Raw genomic sequence first — 21,158 nt, forward strand, 5'->3', positions numbered from 1 at the left:
CTCATTTACCAAAGAATCTCATTAGTGTAACATGAATTTCCATGCACTGCCTACAACCTCTTAATAATAAATTGTTTAAAATAACTTATAGTATTTTAACAAAATTTCTTTGGTTAATGAATTCAGTTGATAGCAGACAGCAACAGAATGCCCACAGCTAGCACATGTGGGCAAAGCATTGGCATAAGAAATCTGGTCAAATCAATCTATTAGTGTCTTTAACTAACTAAAACATTACCTACCTCCCAGCCAGTACTCTGTATAATAAAAAGTAAAAAAGGGCAGGTCATAAAAAAAAAAAAAAAAGTTTTAAAAGAACAAAAAAAGGCCAAAGGAACTTGAGCACCATAGGTAAGGCACCATAAACCATAAATTCTCCTCCTCGAATAGAAGATAGCAGGATATTTTAAACACCATATTCTTTCATTTAAGATTTGTAATAATTTCCTGAATTGCTTATTCAAAACCTAAGTAGTTAAAATTTCACTTTTAAAAACTTTAGTAAGGGAAACTAAATTTTGGTGAAAAAGAGGCAGCTCATATTTCATCAATGTGTCTGAATTAGACCTCTAACTAAAGGCAGTAGTGCCTCACTGAATTACCCAGGGTAAACTGGAACAGAAATCGCAATTTTGTTCAAATGTCTATTATACAAATGGAGGAAAATTTCTTGCAAACTACTAGCTCCAGGTGTTCCAGAACGGACATGTAACGGACAGTGTATGTACAACTGATTAGAATAAGACCCACCTGTTACCCTCATGAATTGTAATAAATCTCTGGCAACTTCAGTGTTTTTGTAAAAGACAATAAAATATTGGCTTATCAGTACAGCAGCCCTGTTTTAAGACTATTAAAGTTTTTCAAATTGTATCAATTCATCCAGAACAGCTTAGTCCACAGTGAGAAAGAGGAGGTCAAGCTGACAGACAGTAGAGCAGGACTAGTCATGAATACAAAAGTGGACACTCAATACTCCACCTTCTTCTTGGATGATGGTAGCAGCAGATAACAGCGCAGGTAGCCCGGGGAAGGGAAGGGAAAGTAGGGAAGGAGGAGGCTCAACAGGCTATCTCAGAGTATTTTAACAGAGCCAAGAATTTAGTTTCAGGGAAATCAGTTGCTAGTAGTCTGCTTCATTTTTAAACCAAGCCTTATTTTGATTTTAATTTAGGTGATAATATGTGGATCCCATAAACTATAAGCAAGCACTAAAATCATACTATCATAATCAAATAAACATAAGACAACAGTTTTATTATTTTCACTAAATATTATTTTCATATTAGAAATATATTAAGGGATGTTTGAATGGAACACCTAGGAAAATGAAGCTGAGCTGAAAACATTAACAGTATTAATTTATTAAACTTTCATGAATTTAATAAAAATCTAACTTAAATAAAAATCTTTTTTGGCAGCAAAAGAATCAACTTAAAAATCGCATTCACAATTTTAACCCACAATTGAAACAGAATAGAACTAACAATTTTTAAAAATTTGCCAACTACTAATAATTTTAAAAAGTGAAGAAAAAAATGCTATGTACAAAGTTTATGATGATCATGGTCTACTTAAGGTAAATTCATTTTTTTGTTAATGAATCTTGCTCTCACCATGAACCATCATTTTGACACTGTTCATTTGTAACATGATTAAAATGGTCATTTCATCCAATCCAGTTTGACATCAATACAAAGCAACACAGACAGCTTTCAGACAGTTTTCTCCATTTACACTGAAGCTAGAAAGTGCAATCATTACCTGATGAACAATTTTGCTGAATGCTTCTTGAAGTTTACCATGAATTGTGGATAGTTTCTTTGCATCCCGATTAGCTTCGTGAATAGGAATAAGTACTTTGTAAACCTCATTTACCGCTTCATACATGCCAGCCTGTAAGAATAATGTTATATTGTTTTTTCTTACATCAATATGAAAGAATTACAATTTAAGAATTCACAATACTTCCACTAAAGCAATACCACTGAAGCTTTCCCAGTAGGACATAAAAACAAACACTACTAACTTTTAATTTTATTAGGCCTTAATAAAAGAAGAATATTTTACACAATACACTATCTCTTCTGGATATGTACGTGTGGGTATATTTAACATACACACTATATATATATGCATATTTAAATTGAACATTCTACTACCTATGGAGTAATTACTTACTAGTATGTACGTGTGAGTACTTACAGATGCATATACACTGTGGCAGAAATTAATTCTGAGCAGAGGAATAAAAGAAATCCAATTACTACACTGGTCACAGGTATCAGATGACCTGTGGTATCCTGACAAACTAAAATTATTTACATTTCTAAAATACTGAATTGACACCGGGAATCTTATTGAAAATATCCTGTGGGGGAAAAAAATCTGTGATCTTTCACCAAATTTAAGGAGGTTCTGAGCTACCAGACTTTATTCCACCAGGGGCCAGCTGGCCAGCCAAGGGCTGATCTGCTTATAATCAGAGTGAGGGACAACATGTGTTTGTACTGTTATTCCATTTCCTTGTCCTTAATAATGGGTTGGTGGCTGCAGTGAAGGAAGAAAGAGATGTTTTCCAAGAGCTGCTAAGTTCCTATTACCTCACAAATCGGCAAACATTTTCCGAAGGGCATAAATATGTGGTTCTTAAGTTTTTAAAGAGAAGTTCACAGGAGTTTAAGCGATCACGTAACTGTAATAGTGAAATATATATAGTTTAACTAAAATGCCCCAGTAATTATTGTAATTAAGATCAGACAGATTAGGGGGGTGCCTAGGTGGTTTAGTTGGTTAAGCGTCTGCCTTTGGCTCAGGTCATGATTGCAGGGTCCTGGGATCGAGCCCTGCTGAGCAGGGAGCCTGCTTCTCCTCTGCCCCTCACACCATTCATGTTCTCTCTCTTCCTCTCTCTCAAATAAATAAAATCTTTAAAAGAAACCTTTTCTTGGGGCGCCTGGGTGGCTCAGTGGGTTAAGCCGCTGCCTTCGGCTCGGGTTATGATCTCAGGGTCCTGGGATCGAGTCCCGCATCGGGCTCTCTGCTCAGCAGGGAGCCTGCTTCCCTCTCTCTCTCTCTCTGCCTGCCTCTCCATCTACTTGTGATCTCTCTCTGTCAAATAAATAAATAAAATCTTAAAAAAAAAAAAAAAGAAACCTTTTCTTTTCTTTTTTATTTTTTTAAGAAAAGATTAAACAGACCAGTTGAAAAATAGTGGATTTCATAATTGTATGCTATTACAAAAGAACTTCCATAATACAGGCCACTGTATTACTGTGAATTATTAAAATTATACACACAAACACAGAGTGTGTATTTATTAAAATATTCCATTAACTGTAAAAGCATTTTCTTACTGCTAGTTCAAATCACTTAAAATGGAACTCAAGGAGCGGGGATCCAGAGGAGCAACCAGGACAGTCAAAGTCCTCAGATGGGAATTTTTTTTTAAAAAGATTTTATTTATTTATTTATTTACTTGACAGACGGAGATCACAAGTAGGCAGAGAGGCAGGCAGAGAGAGAGAGGGGGAAGCAGGCTTCCTGCTGAGCAGAGAGCCCGATGTGAGGCTCGATCCCAGGACCCTGGGACCATGACCTGAGCCCAAGGCAGAGGCTTTAACCCACTGAGCCACCCAGGTGCCCCCTCAGACGGGAAATTTTAAAATGGCCCATCACCTAACATTCTTGGAATCTCAGAATAATTATATTTAAATAAGCTGGTTATAAGCAGGAATGATGAAGAAGAGGATGGTCGTGGCAAACACTAATACTTACTTGGAGCCAGGCACTGTGATAAGCACTTCATATATATTAACTCATTTAATCCTCTAACAGCATTCCTATGCAATTCTTATTATGCATTATTCATTATTATGCATTTAATGGATGAGAAAAGCAAAGCACGGATAGGTTGAGTAATATGTGCCTAAAGTGACTGAACTACTAAGGCAGCAGAGCCAGGATATGAATTCGGGTTGTATGCCTTCTAAATAGATGCTCTTACCCAATACATTGCTGGGTAGGGTTAAGGCCAGGAGAATAAGCCATCCCCTATAGCAGTATAATGGTGAAGAAGGGCAACACTGCATATTATGTCAAGCTTCCCCCTTAACCTAACGTGAACTTTCAGTCTCCTAAAACTTGGACACTAAATACCCAACAGAAATGTCAAAGACAGTAGATGTCCTTATGTCCACAGTTTAAGAAAGGAGCATGGTTTCAGCTAGCTATCTTTCCCTTCTCCAATAATCATCCCATCTTGGATCAACAAGACTGCTTCAGTTCTTCACACAGAGACAGGAAGGGACAAGGACTGACATTTTAACATGGTACAGCAGTTCATAAAGCTCCTGGTAAGCTCCAGGTCTCTGACACTTCCTAACAGGGCTCACTGTGCAACCAGTGAGATGAGGGGCCATAATTTTCCTGAGCACCAGGGCAACATTCAAAACACTCAGAAGAAGATCCTTTCATCTGGAAGACCAGTTCTAAAGCTAGAGCCACATTAGTCTACTCAAACAGGAACTTAAAATCATCCGGAGGTTTTCTGTTTCTTAATTTTAAGGTTTTAGAAAATGGTTGGTGGTCAAAGTTTTATAAACCAAAAAAAAAAAAAAGTCTGCTATAGATTAAGTGATAATTCATAAATAAGCAAATGAAAAACACTAGAGGAAATGACAGATTATTAAGACAAAAAGGAGTGAAACTGATGAATCTACAGAGAAAATCTGTTCCTAGACAGTTTTCAAAGTGCTTAGAGAAAACTATCATAAAGGAAAAGCAGGGTCATAGGCAGAGAGAATACACGTATCATGAATAATTCAGAGGTATGTATTTGTGGAAAAGAATGAACAGGAGTCATCTACCATAGAGAAAGAAGCAGCTGCTTGTTCCAGTAATCCCACGAGTCCTGACTCAGTAAAGTACTTTCCAGAGCAGATACCTTCTTCATCTGGAGATACCACATCATCTGAGACTGCAGATTCTTCTAAAACATTGGATGAAATATTCTGGGGGAGAAAATTGAAATGGCTTTTGAAATGGGATTAATTTCTTAGCATGAAAGATGTATATGAGGAACTAACTGAAGATGAAATATTAATACCAGCTTGGGTTAAAAAAAGGTAGGGGTAGTCAACACAGAAATAAAAGACAAATCTCCAAAATCTTTCTGTATTCTGAAGATGACAGTAAATGGTAACATTATTAGCAACTTTTCCATTAATAAAAGTCGGGAGATAAAAAGATTAAGAAAAATCATGGGCTAAGGAAAATAGTGATATGATACAGGACTACTCAGGAGACTTAAACAGTCTTTATTTTTAACTTAAATGATCTTGTCAAAACTCCCCATTAGGAAAATTAAGATGCAATATGGCTTGGCTTGCCTAACACACATTGAGTTACTGAACAAACTCAGGTATAATAAAAGCCAATGAGATTGGGATCAGCCATTATTTCTAAAGGAGAAATAATATATACCACCTTAAATATTTTAACCTAAACATTTATAGTAAACATACACTCATTTGACATTTTTTCAAAGTAGATCTAAGGCCTTCTCTTTGTGTACAGGTCTCCAAATCAGATTTTTGAATAAATACCCATAAGACAACCTTCTTATGATTTCCAGCTCTGGTTTCTTTAGAGAAAACCTTCAAGAAAAACTTGAATTTAAAAGGTTATCCAATTATCCTAGATTTCTAGGAGCTTTCCCCTCAGTCTTTTTGTAGTTGGTCCAAAATTAATTCAATAGTAACTGTTTGGGAGACTCACTTTTATCAAGTCTTGGCAAAACACTTAACTTAGTTTTCAGAGAAACAGTGGCTAGCTTTCTTTCGGTCTTCAGATTTCACAGGAGAACATAACATTTAATTAAGTTTTGTAATTTCCCAAATCTAGCATTCACAAGTTTTGAAGAAAAGCAAAGCATAACTGACTCCTGGCAAGCAAAGAATTCGACTAGTGGGTCAGAGGTACGGAGTCCTACGAGGCAGTAAACTATCGTATCTCAACCATGGTTATCTGCCTATTTTATATGGAGAATGGAGAAAGCTGGGTTAGCTGATGTTTTAAGTAAAAGCCAATTGAGAGTTTCTCCTATATTCGGGTACTCCATTATTTCACATGTATTTCATAGATGCTATGAAGTCCACAGCGGTATAGGCAAAGAGAATAAACACTGGTATTTAGAGGTTAAAAAAAAAAGTGGGAAGTGGGGGAAAATTAACAAGAAATGCTCTTTACTAATATATTCAAGCTAGTAATAGTGAAGTATTAACTTATCTTGTGAAGTGTTAGCTTTACTCTTTTTATGTTTTCCTTACAAGCTGAGTGAATCTTAACACCAGTGAGAAAAAACTCGGAAGGACATACCTTGATATAATATAAACCCAGCCAATTCCTACCTGAAATGTTACACACCCTACAGGAAGGTATTTGCGGTCCTCCAGCATGCTTAGATATTCAGCGACAAGTGCTGCTGAGTGGACCAGGCACTGGGCAGCTTCAGCATGGTTGCTGCGTTCCGAGTGTTTGCCCGCCATGTTCTGCAACCAGGTCAGTCGCAGATCTGGAGAGGTCTGGTAGCCCTTGGCAATTCTAATCGGAAGAGAAATTGATTTCAATCAACATTTCCTTCCCAAGCTGGAAGGGAGTTTGGACTGCTCGTTCAGTATTTACCTAGAAAGGTTTCTGTTACTGAACACAACCTATTAAGACAAGTGTTTGAATGGTATGAAAATGTCTTTGAATATGCTTAAAGAAATAATTGTGGGCCCATGAAATGGTTGACAGCAGTTTTTTTGTAGGGGGACTTAAAAAAAAAAAAAAAGACATGCCACCAGTAAGGGAAAACTATGGAAATTTATGTGTTCATTATGGGAATATGAAGACGTTTCACAATCAAGAAAAAGATTTATTAGGAGTTTTACTGTTATATTTATTTTAAAGAAATATTTGTTTTGTGTCTTTAAAGAATTCCAAAACTATAAAGAGAGGTTCATATGGCAAAGAAATCTCAAATTTTACTTGCATCTTTCAAGACAGAATAGGAGTTAAAAATGTCTCAAATTGTGTTCTTAGAAATATTACATAATAGGCACAGCAATATTTAAAATCAGAAAACTTACTGTTATGGTAAAACAACATGCTGTATTTTCTTCCTAAAGGACTGATTTTTACACTTAAAATATGGGTCTTAGGCCTTCTGCATGAAGTCCAGGGCACAGGATAATAAAGTGTAAATATGTGCCATAATTATTTTTAAAAATCCTCTGTTTCTGAAAAGCAGCATGGAAGAAGTGCATTCTGACTTTTCAATCTACCATCAGAAAATGACTTAAGTAATTCTGGTATGTTTATTCTCTTATCTAATGTTTTCTGTATGTTTTACCAATTTTTAAAAAGTTTTTATTTAAATTCCTGTTAGCTAACATACAGTGTAGGATCAGTTTCAACTGTGTAATTCAGTGACTCAACACAAGTGCACTCCTTAATCTCCATCACCTATTCCACCCATTCCCCTGCCCCCGCCCCCTGTAACCATCAGTTCTCTACAGTTAAGAGTCTCTTTCTTCGTTTGTCTCATCTTCCTCTTTTTCCCCTTTGTTCATTTGTTTTGTTTCTTAAATGTCACATATAAGTGAAATCATATGGTCTTGTCTTTCTCTGACTGGCTTATTTCACTTAGCATAATATACTTTAGCTCCCCCCATGTTGTTGCAAATGGCAAGATGTCATTCTTTTTCATGGCTGAATGATATTCCATTATATACACACCACATCTTTATCCGTTCATCAGTTGATGGATATTGGGCTGCTTCCATAATCTGGCGATTGCAGATAATGCTGCTATAAACATTAGGGTGCATGCATCCCTTTGAATAAGTATTTCTGTATTCTTTGGGCAAATAGCTAGTAGTGCTATTGCTGGATCATAGGGTAGCTCTATTTTTAACTTTTACCAATTTAAACCTGTTATACAAGGTATAAGTGAATTAAACAAATGATACCTGTACATTAGATCAATCAACATTTCAGGATCCTCCTGGTGTTCCTTCATTTTAACAGTATCAGAAAGGATCATATGGAGATTGAAAACCAAATCTTGAACCTGCAGCAGAGAATTTTATTTTAAAAATATCCTTAGTTATCAATCATTCACAATCATTAAATTACTTTAAAAGATTATCAGATTAAAAAAAAGAAAGATTATCAGATAAACATCTGAAGATTGCAAAACAAATAAAATGATACTGATATAGAGCTCTAAAGGATATGGGTATGTTAGGGTATGGGGAGTGAAGGGTAGTAAATAGTAAATTTCATACTAATTCTTCAGCAGGCTGTTTGTTTTGGCTTTTTGTTTTTGTTTTCAGTTCTCTCACCTGGAAACAAATAGAACTAGAAGTAGAAATAAAATACAGGGATGTAGAGGATACAAGAAGAGAATACAAAAGGAAATTCTCTCCTGTTTCTCTTTTTCTGATTCTCTCAAAGGCAGTTTGTAAAAACTTCACTTTTTAAGGCAAATTACAGTTTCACTAATAAGTGGGAATAATATTTCATCTTAAATAATATTTGTTTATACTGCCTAGGTCTATTATTTGTTCCATTTGTTACTAATTCACAGAATTACATACCAAAGATATTAAGCTTTCCATGAAAGAAGCATGGCTTATTGAAACAAAATGATTCACCCCATCTATTGCATATGATTTATGGACTGAAAGAAAACTATAGGTTCCTCCTATAGGAAGAACTATAGGTTCAAACCCAAGTTTGAATTAACAATTTGGAAAGTGCCTATTTAGGATCCTGTTTCGATTAATGATCTAAAGAGTCACATTTCTGACCTGATCAGGAAATGTTGTTTCCCTCAATTCCAGATCTTCTTCAGCATATGTCAATATAGTCTTTAGAGAACGTCTTAAGAATTCCTCATTGAAATTTTGAGATGTGCCCACCAAGGACGACAGTGACATGGTTACCTGCATTTTAACCCTAGCGAAGTTCTGTAATAGAAAAATTGTCAGGTAAGCATTTAACATAGAAAAACTTAAAGAAAAAAGTCTTCTTTTTGTACTTGCTAAAGGAAAAGTTCAGTAAAAAAAAAAAAAACCATCTCAAGAAAGATAATTTTTTAAAAAAGTAATGAAATATGCATATTAAAATCAAATTATTTTAAAACCTTAGAAGACCTAACACTCAGAATAATATGCCAAGAATAATATGCCACAAAACAGTGGGAAAAAAAAAAGCCATGTGTTAGAATTGAATTAGAAGTTGTGCCTAGGACTTTACATTAATCTGTTTTGAGGTATATATTATAAATAATAAACCATGGTTACACATGAGGTTATAGAGCTTGACCAATAGTATAAAATTCTTAAGTGGTAGACATCTCATCTTCAAACTCCAGCCCATTTCATTAGGTCCATTACCATAATGAAAGTAATTTTAACACACAACATGCATCAAGTAACTTAAAGCAGAATCTTTGGAATGAGGCTCAGGAGTAGTTACATTCCTCCTTTTTCAGAGTGAATTCCTTTCTGTCCCACCTTTTCCCACTATGAAACCACTTCTAAGAGGTTAATCAGGGAAAACCTAGTAAATGCCAAATCCAGGATACCTTCTGATAAACATTCTACCTGACATTCTGTGTATTTAAATGTAATGATTACTTTTTCCTTGAAAATCACCTGCCTTATTCAGTGGTTCCATTTTATCCGGATTTTCCTAAATATATCTACTTCTTTTGGGTTGCCCTTCTTAAATACCAGTATTCCCATAGATTCTGTCAAGAAACCTCTACATTTGTTATTCTAAATAGCCTCATCCATTTCTTTGGCTTCAATTAGTATAGATGTATGTCTAGTTCTTCAGCTCGTATTCCTCTCTAGAGCTCTAGGCCATTGTTTTTCACTAGATGGCTCCATCTGGATCTCAGGAGAACCCTAATTTTAACACTGCTAATATACCTTCTTTTCCTATTGATTACACAAATGGTACTACTATTCTTTTAGTCATTCAGGTACGGGGAAAACTGGATAGAAATGGACAAACCAGAAACTTCAGGAAGTTAGGCAAGATGTATGTACAATAGCAAATTCCCATGAGAAATACATCCCTGAAGGAATGTCCTACAAATACGTGGGCCAAGACAATCCAACTCCTTCTATGTTGACTGATAAAAAAGGAAAGATCAGTGAAACTCACCAGACAAAAAAACATTTAATAGAAAAATGTTATGAAACATGAAAATTCTAATAAAATATTTTGCCATACATTATAAAACATATGAACTTTAGAAAGGAAAACAAGGCAGAAATAAACTCAAGGAAAGAGCACAAATCAGAGGACATAAAATAGGAGCTTACATGTGCTCTAACACTACTTAAAAAGAAATAGAAAAAAAAGATAAAATTGGAAAAAGAAAGAAAGGATGTCATGGAGAGCACATTAGGTATATAGGACCGAGAAATTCTGAGGAAAAAAACCCACAGTAAATAGAAATTTTAAATGTTAAAAAGGAAAAGGAAAACGATGGGCAAAAAGTAAAGTAAAACAAAACAAAACTAGTAAAGCCAAATAGATTCAACATATGTACAATTGGTACCAAGCAGAAAAACCCCAAACTTTGGAAGAAAATACTCAATTTTATATTCAAGAAAACTTTCTGAAATAAATTGAAAGTAGATATCATGTGTCTGAGAAAATTAACAAAAACTGGTCAATACCATGACACATTCTAGAAAAGGTATTTGATTTTAAATTTAAAGAGAATCCCTTTAGCAACTGGGAGGGGAAAAGTTATTTAAAAGGGAAGAAAATATCAGGCTACCTTTAGGTATCTCAATAACAATATTTAAAGCCAGAAGAAAATGGTATTCAAATAGCTCTTTTTCTTTTTTCTATTATGTGCTCTTTATCTTGTGTGTTTTACTGATCTTTCTCACCAGTCTTTTTCCTTTTTTTCCACTCAAAGACTGAAGCAAAAAAACTTCATTGCTGTCCTTTAAGTGCAGAAAACAACAATCAAGAACTTGGGAAATATTATTCCCAAGACCTGTCTTGCACAAACAACTACAGGATAATATTTAGCTAAATAAGAAAATGATTAAAACAAAACAAAACAAAAAATAATAAAAGATAACAGTCGTGAATATCAATTTACCAAATAAGAGGTAGAGGAGAAATAAATTATGTGTAGGCTTTAAATCCTCTTTCAATCCACCAAGTGGACCAAATAGCAGGGATATAGAAAAATAATGTAATTAATATAGTATTTTAACTCAGTACTCTGAAATAAAGAACACTCTTTTTAAGGGTTTAAGTAACACTACACATCCACAGCACAAAAAAGTAGACATAGTTATCTAACATTGTATAATCATAATGAAATAAAACTAAAAATTAACAACCAAACTTCAAAACAAAAAGGGCTGTCAACTCATTGGATTAATAATACAAACTGAAACTACAAAATATCTATAAAACAAAAATACTGAAAACATTACATATCAGAAACAATGAGATACCAAAAACAATGCTCAAAGGACAATTCTAGACCTTAAATACTTATATAAGTAAAAATAAATGAGTTCTACATTTGACTGAAAGAAAAATACTACAAGTGAACAGATTATCAAATAAAACACTTTAATAAAAACGTGTTTTTCAGACTGGCCCATAATCATAGAATATCAATATAAGACATTTAAACCTTTGATTTTCTTTTCTTTTCTTTTTTTTTTTTTTTTAAGATTTTATTTATTTATTTGACACACAGAGAGAGAAATCACAAGTAGGCAGAGAGGCAGGCAGAGAGAGAGGGGGAAGCAGGCTCTCCGCTGAGCAGAGAGCCCGATGTGGGACTCGATCCCAGGACCCTGAGATCATGACCTGAACCGAAGGCAGAGGCTTAACCCACTGAGCCACCCAGTTGCTTGATTTTCTTTATTAGCATTTTTATTTTACTTACTCGTAATAAGTGAGTTTTCCAAAAGCTCAAGATACATATACATTCTAAGTTGTGCTACTCTGTGTTATCTGTAGTACAGGAAGTAAGACTGGAGACTTGGGTTTTTGTAAGACAGCTGCATAGTAAGAAATACCAAGGAAGTCTAGACTTAAACAAAATGCCACGCTCTCCCCAAAACACATTTACAAGATATCTGCAGAAGTTATATTCCCTTATAAACCCGGGGATAAATACTCACGTTGCCAATCTCAAAGTTCTGTCTCATGAGGAGGTAGAGTGAGGCGCTGGCGTGTGAGCGTATCGTACTGATGCTGCTGCTGCAGTGTCGGAGAAGCCGGAGGCATAAGTCCGCACACTGCTCAGTCTCTTCTTCGAACAGGAGTTCAGGGAACTGTAAAAAACACCACCACACAACAGTAACAACAAAACACCACCAACACGTGTTAATATAGCCTGAACTAGAGAGTTGTTAGTATAGCCCAGTTTTCAAGATGGTAAAGTGCTACTTGCTGATGCTTAATAATGCTTAATAATGTGGACCACAGAGCCAGGCAGATTGGGTCTGAATACTGATTATGTCACTCATTAGCTAGTAGTGTGATGCTGGACAAGTTTTCCCAGCCATAAAAAGGGCCTAATGTTGTTATCTACAGGGGATTGTAGGACTATCTGAGATTAGATACTATGCACAAAACAATGTGGTAACCAACACGAAATAATTCTTCAATGTTTTTATTATAAAATGGTATAAAAGTAATTCTCACTGGTTAAACCTTCATCGACAGCTCTGCATTCCATATTATTAGATGACTATGATAAAATAGGTACCTTCAAGATTTCAGAATATACCTATTTCCTGGGGAAAATGAACACTGGAAATAAATATTTGCAGCAGCTGAACAAACAAAAGTACATTCTTTTCCATTCATCACGGGGTAAGTTAATGCCAATGGAATGAACTACTTACACCTTAAATTCTTTAACAAATCAAATAAGGAACAGACAGAATGAGATAAACAGAAAACAAGGAAAGCTCCATATTTAAAATTAGTTATGAATTTTGGGCCCTTCTCCACAACAGAACTATTGTTTTTTAAGCCCAAAAGTGGTTAAGGGTGATCCAAATAAGAAAGAAATTACAAAAGGCAAATAGTAGAAAGAGGCAAAGAAGAATCATACATCTTAGGTTATTATTAAAATTTTAACTATATTAACCAATGAGTGTGTTAGATGATCTTACACAACATGAAGAGAGAAAGCAAAGTCTGATGAAACTGCATGTTCAGAAATGACCTACCTTTGACACCAGGGCTCTTTGTGTAGCAAAGCAGTGTTGTAGATAAACTGCGCTTTGGTTACAGGCCATGCTATGTAGTAGGACTTTCAGGACCCCACCAAGGATGCTCTCTTTGGATTCTGTTACAGAAACTGTCTACAATTTAAAAACAGATGAATAAAATAGAGATGTACCTGCAATTTGGCTAGGGAGACAGAATAGAAGGAAACAGTTTTTTAAAAAATAGGAAAAGACCTAGGAGGACTTTAGGGAAAAGCAGCTGATTTGACTAAGGGAAGAACAGAGGGGAAAAAAGAATGAATAGGATTTAAGTGAGAAAAAAAGAAAAATTTTTATGAACTACTGATAGTTCAATGTAATTGTATGGCTCAATAAATACTTTTGGCACAACCCCAATTTACCAAATCTATACTTTAAATTCCTCATGTGTGTCTTACCTGGACGACAATCTCTAATGTATCCAAAATGATTAGGTTTGCTTCAGTAGCCAGATTTCCATCAATCAGTGCTTCATGCTCAATCTCTGCTCTTGATCTAATACAAAATATCATAAGAAAATACATTTACACAGAACCACCATTCAAAAAAGACTTAAGATACACAGGAAAACAAACAAACAAACTTGGGACTATTTTTCAATACTTGACTGAAAGAAAAATTGTAAGAGAAAACGAAGTATTTTACACAATAAGAAGTGTTTTCTTTTTGTCAACCATGTCAATACAGACTTTCTCACCCCATTCAGTCTCATAATACCACTGAAAGCATAAATGTTTAGCTTTCAGAGATGTTTGCTACAGGAGGACACTGTTTTATTCCGAAAAGCACTGACACTAGGTGGTGCTACGGGGGCTTAAATGTAGGGTTGCTTCAAGTAAAGCAACCCTCAAATGTTTAGTACTCAGTACTCATCTTACCATTTCAAGGATTTTCTATTTATTTGTTTAAGATAAAAGTACTTATTTTTTTCTAAAGCATCTAAATTTTCAATATTTTTTTATCAAAAATACAAAAAATTTTCCTACAAAAATTCTGATACAGAAAACAACTGAACTCTTCCCTAAAACTCTGGACTGAATCACCCATTAGAAATAAAACAAGTTGATGCAACAAAGTAGTTTACTTAAAGGGTAAAACTGACATTTGTTTATTGGTAATACATATATAGAAACTATATTATACCAACGTAGACAAAACACATAAATAAAGGTGGAATTACAAGAACATAGTAAATGCTAACTTCCAAGTTTCTGGATGTTCAAGCCTCTGAGTCTTTATTACTAAGCACTTAGTATATGAATTTACATTTTATTTTATTTTCTTTTATTTTTTTATTTTTTAAGATTTTATTTATTTATCAGAGAGAGAGTGGGAGAGAACAAGCACAGGCAGACAGAATGGCAGGCAGAGGCAGAGGGAGAAGCAGGCTCCCCGCTGAGCAAGGAGCCCGATGTGGGACTCGATCCCAGGACGCTGGGATCATGACCTGAGCCGAAGGCAGCTGCTTAACCAACTGAGCCACCCAGGCGTCCCGAATTTACATTTTATAAACGAAAAAATGTTTTAAAGATTTATTTATTTGAGATAAAATAAGTGAGAGAGACAGCACGAGTCGGGGGGAGGAGTAAAGGAAGGAGCAGAGGGAGAAGCAGACCCCCTGCTGAGCAGAGAGCCCTGATGCAATGTGGGCTCCAATCCCAGGACCCTGAGATCACGACTGGAGCTGAAAGCTGATGCTTAACCGGTTAAGCTAACGCTTAACTAAGCCACCCAGGTGCCTCTTATAAATGAAATAAGGAGAAAATACAACATAAAATTAAATTGGGAAATACATATATAATGATCAAATTTAAAATTCCCATAAGATTTTATTTAGAAACATGACAATAACATCATTGCTTAAACAAAAAGAATCAGGAAAACACCACCATCACCACCACCACCACCACCACCAACAGCTTCCTTAAAACAGAGAAATGCAGAGAAAACACATTATACAAATGCAAAAGGAAGCAATATAGTATAATACCTCTCTGCTCTGTGAATTCTAAAAAACAAAACACATCTGGAAAAGTAATCAAAGAAATGGACAAAGAGAGAAAAGCGGACATACTTAAAGCTTTAGAACTGTTAAATGTTTATACTGAATTCAAAACCTGCTATGGTCTGCATATTTGTGTCCCTGCAAAATTCATGTGTTGAAAATCTAATGTCCAAGACAATGCTACTAGCAGGCGGGTCATTTGGAAGGTGATTAGGTCCTCAGGGTAGAACCTTCTTGAATGGAATCAGTGCCTTTATGCAAAAGGCTCAGGGAGTATGCTTGCCCTTCCATCATCTAAGAAGACAGCAAGAAATCTGTAATCCAGGGGCACCTGGTTGGCTCAGCTGGTTGAGCATCTGACTCTTGATTTTGACTCAGGTCATGATCTCAGGGTCCTGGGATAAAACCTTGTGTTGGTCTCTATGCTCAAATCTACTTCAGGATTCTTCTCCCTCTCCCTCACTCTCTCACACTAAATAAATGAATAAATAAATAAATCTTTTTAAAAGGAAAAAAAAAGTCTGTAACCCAGATGAGGGCTTTCTCTAGACATCAAATCTGATAATGTCATTATCTTGAATTTCCCAGCCACCAGAAAGGTCAGAAACAAATTTCTGTTGTTTATAAGCAATGCAGTGTGCTTTATTGTGTTATAGCAGCCTTAAGAGACTAAGATAAGTTTCTTGTAATCCAAACCTTCATCCATATGGAACCGAGTCTGTGACCTGCTCTTTGCTGGCTTATACAAGGCAGTCTTTCCTATGGTATATGATGTCACTGTGTGTGAGCTAATATTTCTGCAAGTTTATCTGTGAAAACCCTCCACAGCCTGGTCACAAGATGGTTCTCACATAGGATGACCAAGTATCTTGATTTGCTTTAGGACAGGACTGAGGGACTCCCTGGAATACCAACATGGGTGTACTGTGCAAACTTGAATGAGTTGGTCACTCTATTCTCAGAGTTTATTGGGTGAGTAAAGGTACTTGAGGGCTAACCTGTAATTACAAATACTCAAGAGAAAAATTTTAGCCCCTTGACTCAATGTCACATTTCATGTCAAGCAATTTTACCTGAGGTCCCCTAGCCAGTGAGAAGGGTTTATTACACTGAAGGTATAGCCCTTTGGGATCCCGGAGCCAGGAAGTACATTTTTAATTGTTTTTGGCAGTAGGGTCAGTTAGCCAACAGATTTATCTCATGCTAGAAACAGAAGACCTGGAGTATTTTGTCTTTCTTCAATTAAATTTTAAGCTCCAAGAGAGCGAAGTTTAGCTTCCTAATTGTTGATGACATGGAAATATTTAGTTAGTGTGACTCCCAAAACATATTCAGAAATTGTTGCAGACTATATTTCAAAAGAAGATATTTAGAGATAACTGTCAAAAACAAACATTCTGCTTTACTATACCACATGAAAAATTCTTCCCTCAAATCTTTTTTAATCTAAAATTTAAAAACTAAATGTAAGTATTTTGTTGTCTAAGATTTGAACACCTGTTAAAAAAAAAAAGCCCACTAAAATTAGTGATTTTCCTCCTGCATTTGAAATCCAAAAAGCCCATCAGTAACATAAAATAGAAGGCTATATTACTTGTCAAGCTTCTCAGTGTTTTGACGCCAGTGAGTCATATCCTTTCTCCACCTCAGATTTTCTTGACTTCCAAAGGCACTTCCAGATGGGCTTCTCTCTGTCAAATAAATTTCAAAACCATTTTTAAAATGTTATTTCATTTGGACAACCTATATGCATATTTGCAAGTATACAAGAAATACTGCATAATGCCAACTTTATACATAGCCATTTTATCTTCAGCACAAGTAGAACAGTAGTACTTTTCATTAAAACTTCTTTACAGCAGTTATAGAAGAAATACACTTGTTACATGTAATATTAAAAAACCAACTCCCATTTATTATAAGCAAACCTTAACCCTGATTTTTTTCAAAACCTAAACCGTGGCTCATAAGGCCCGATGTGGTTAAGACCTTACTCTCCCTCCCGCCTATACCATAGTTATTGTGTGTGTGCTCTCGGTGTAGGTACAGTCTCCCTCTACATGTTCCTGAATGACGACCTTAGCAGTGGCCGTTGTTCCTCTCATGTGATTATTCTTCCCACAAATTTTCACAGGCCAGTTATTCATCACCTCCACAGAAACGTCTTCCTCCATTCCCCCACACTTTTTTTTTTCTTTTTTAAATGATTTTATTTATTAATTTGAGAGAGAGAGCACAAGCAGGGAGGAGGGGCAGAAGGAGAGGGAGAAGTGGGATCCCAGCTGAGCAGGGAGCCCGACGTGGGGCTTGATCCCAGGACCCTGAGATGATGACCTGAGCCGAAGGCAGAGGCTTTAACCCACTAAGCCACCCAGGCAGCCCTCTCCAACACTTCCTTTCCTCTTAATTGGCTTTATTTCTCTCCACAGCCCTTATGATCACAAGAATATAAGCTATTTAAGAATGGAGAATATGCCTATTTTGTTCACCCCTTTATGTTCGGGGTTGACAATGTGTCTGGCAATACTGAGAGTTCAACAAGTTTTTGTTTAATATATAAACAAAATAAGAAGGATTCCTAAAGTAATTATTCCCTTTGGTCCACAGAAGGCAGGATGGGAGAAAGTTGGGGGCTTTCTCCCAAGGTTTCTGGGATGGAAAGCAGCCTGAATGCTGGAGGCTCCTATAAGGGGTAGCAGCAATAGAACTGGTTCATGCAAATCCAGCAGAAATGAAGAAGCCATTTAGAATTGTCAGAGATACACACTTAAATGATAGAATCAGCCATGATTTCAGTTTAAGTAGAAAACTAGAGCTCCTTTTTGAAAAACCTAAGACTTAAAATTGGTTGGAAGAATGGGGAAGAAAAAAGTAAAAATTCAGAGTTCACCCAGTTCACCCAGGCACCCCAAGAACTTCAATTTAAAAAAAAAAATAAGACTGACATATAGCATTATATTAGATTCAGATGCATAATGATTCGATATATGTATACATTATTAAATGATCACTACTATAAATCTAGTTAACATCCATCACCAATGGATGCATCATCATGCATTGTAATTTTTTTATGATGACAACTTAAGATATACTCTCTTAGGAACTTTCAAAATAATATGCAGTATTATTAACTGTAGGCACCACACTGTACATTACATCCTCAGTACTTACATGTTTTATAACCAGAAGTCTATACTGGTTGACCTCCTCCACCTATTCTGCCCATACCTCGCCCCACACCCAGGGCAGCCACCTATCTGTTATCTGTATCTATGAGTTTATTCACTTATTTATTTTAGATTCTACATAGAGAACTTCAGTTCTTATATTCATACACAGATAGCTGTCCTAAGGCCACAGGCTTTAAAAACGTAACATACTGTTAACAGTGCCACTCTCTCTGACATTAAACCTTAGAAAGAACTGTAGTACAATATAGAGAACTACACTGGAAGTCAAAAGAGCCTGGTTTTGTCCCTTAGTTTATGACCTTAGGCAAGTTATTTACCTCTGGTGAGTTTCATTTTCTTTAATTTAAAGGTAAGGATAATCATTCATTATATTTTGGTGAAAATTAATGACCTAAATAAAAGTTAATTATCATGCTTTCATAGAGGGTTGTTGTAATAAAGGAGTTAAAAGAAAATCTGTTACGTACCCTGTAGACTGTACATAAACAAAAAGTGAAGAAAAATGATGCTTTTAATTCTAAAGAAAAAAGATTTTGTATTCTTATGAAACTCCAAACATCCAGGATAGCATATAAAAGATATTTAAGTTTACACAGATAAATGATATTTAAGTGTTTATGTGTTTATGGCCTATCAGAAACATTAAAAATATTCACAAATGTGCAATATATATTGAACTATTAGCTTGTGTCATATACACAGACAACTGAGCCATGTCCCTGACCTTAAGGAGCTCTCAGCAACACTATTATTTGTCAGTTTAGAATTTATGAAATGTTTACACACACAGTCACTACAATGTTGATAAGATCAGTTAGTTAAACTACCTTTTAAGTTCTCAAAACAATCACAAGTGGATGAGGAAAAGGAAAGTGAGGTTAAGTGGTTTGGCCAAGGTTTTATATGGCTAATGGATACCAGTAGCTGGGATTAGAAACAGACCTCAAATGCTACTAACCCGTATCTCTCCCTGATAAATTGGAGTCTGATGGACAATATATTTCCCTTAAATACAGGGTATATTAACTTATTGTGCCAAATAGGAAGTTTTTAAGTGTAAAAAGTGATGCTGTGTAGAAAGTATGGCACTAAGACTGAACCATTAAGGTCCATTATGGACTTTGGTGACAATGATGTCTCAGTGCTGGTTCAGTACCAAGTTTAACAAGTCACCACTTGACGGGGGATGTTGACAGTGGGGATGGCAATGCATGTGTGTTAGGGAGCATATGGGAAATCTCTGTCTTGTTAGCTCAGTTTTCCTGTGAACCTAAAACTGCTTTTTAGAAGTCTGAAAAAGGAGAGGGGGTGCTATTAATAATTACACAAGGGTAACAGGAATAAACTGGGACTCTTCAGAATAAATCAGGAAATATGTTCACCCTATTTAGAACTCTAACTTAAATTCTTACAGAGAAGTGGTTCCTCAAGTTAATGCACCATTTCATTTAGAACACTTTTTAAGGGGTGCCTGGGTAGCTCTATCGGTTAAGCATCCAACTCCTGATTTCGGCGCTGGTCACGATCTCATGGTTGTGAGATCAAGCCCCATGTCAGGCTCCAGGCGTGGAGCCTGCTTAAGATTCTCTCTGTCCTCCCTCTGCTCCTCACCCCCCTTCCTCTCTAAAACAAACAAAACAGTAAAAAACACTTAAAAAAGTATAGAATCTCTGAAGACTTGCAACAATGATCACTATAATATATAGTTCAAGGAAACTGAAAAAATTCTCACCAGAAGGAGAAGCTACTGTGTACGTACCAAGCTGTCCTCGACTTCGGCGCACCATTTCTTGCCTAGCACCTATGCTCCCAAGAATAGCTTCTTCAAGCTTTGCTCTCATGTCTTTTGATTTCTTAAAGGTCAAACTATTCATTCTTTCAAACACTTTCTTTCCCTAAAATTTAAACATTAGAAAAGAAGAGACATTGAGGAAATTTTCTTCTTCCTTTTTCAAGTGATGGCTGCTTTCTCATTCTTCCCTGCACAGTGATCACTTACTTTGTACTCAAAGCAAGATACGCAGAGATAAAGCAAATCCAGTAGCCGGTTTAGCTGCAGGACTGAGAGATCTGTAAACCACTTTTGCAGAACCGTCTCATCTGCATTCTTGAGAACCCAAAGCAGACAGATCAAAAGGCTCCGACTGGATTCTGCTGAAAAGGTAGTGTGTTGCCTGCCGCTCTGAAAATAAAGAACAGTAGGATGAGACAGATTGATCAATGGCTCTTTCTTTTGGGGGGTTGTCAGGTGTTTCCTGCTAAATGCAATAAAACAAAAATTGCTGAAAAAAGCAAATATTTAAAAAGAACCATTTGAGGGACACCATTTGGGTAGCTCAGTCTGCTTTCAGTTTGGGTCATGATGTCAAGAGTCCTGGGATCAAGAACCACCTCGGGCTCCCTGCTTCTCCTTCTCCCTCTGTCCCCCCCAACTTGTGAGAGGTGCATTCTCTCTCTTTTGCTCTCTCTCAGCCAAATAAGATCTTAAAAAAAATAATAAACCCACCATTTGATTTAGACAATACTTGAATAAGTCACATAGAACCTTAAACTTCAAGTCCTGAGGTTTAATAAACTTTTCCTGGCATTGAAAGATTGTTTTGATTTATGGTAGGGTTTCCAGTAGACAATAAA

The 21,158-nt window shown here is 35.9% G+C and overlaps 1 protein-coding gene across 9 annotated transcripts in view; it reads right to left on the reverse strand.

The window, feature by feature from the left end:
• DOCK7 (dedicator of cytokinesis 7) overlaps nt 1-21,158 on the reverse strand; it is a 218,452-nt gene that overhangs the window by 26,227 nt on the left and 171,067 nt on the right. For 3 of the 9 annotated variants that reach the window (XM_059137858.1, XM_059137857.1, XM_059137862.1), the window contains 11 exons: nt 20,524-20,706; nt 20,257-20,419; nt 16,925-17,021; nt 13,724-13,820; nt 13,287-13,421; nt 12,228-12,380; nt 8,859-9,017; nt 8,016-8,116; nt 6,411-6,603; nt 4,869-5,012; nt 1,765-1,896 (listed from right to left, as the gene is read on the reverse strand). In XM_059137858.1, the coding sequence (XP_058993841.1) occupies nt 1,765-1,896; nt 4,869-5,012; nt 6,411-6,603; nt 8,016-8,116; nt 8,859-9,017; nt 12,228-12,380; nt 13,287-13,421; nt 13,724-13,820; nt 16,925-17,021; nt 20,257-20,419; nt 20,524-20,706 (1,557 nt within the window). Of the gene's footprint in view, nt 1-242; nt 258-1,764; nt 1,897-4,868; nt 5,013-6,410; nt 6,604-8,015; nt 8,117-8,858; nt 9,018-12,227; nt 12,381-13,286; nt 13,422-13,723; nt 13,821-16,924; nt 17,022-20,256; nt 20,420-20,523; nt 20,707-21,158 lie in introns of all 9 variants that reach the window. The other 6 variants (XM_059137856.1, XM_059137861.1, XM_059137859.1 and 3 more) reach the window with 3 other exon arrangements.

The sequence above is a fragment of the Mustela lutreola genome, chromosome 10 (assembly GCF_030435805.1).
Source record: "Mustela lutreola isolate mMusLut2 chromosome 10, mMusLut2.pri, whole genome shotgun sequence".
Lineage (NCBI taxonomy): Eukaryota > Metazoa > Chordata > Mammalia > Carnivora > Mustelidae > Mustela > Mustela lutreola.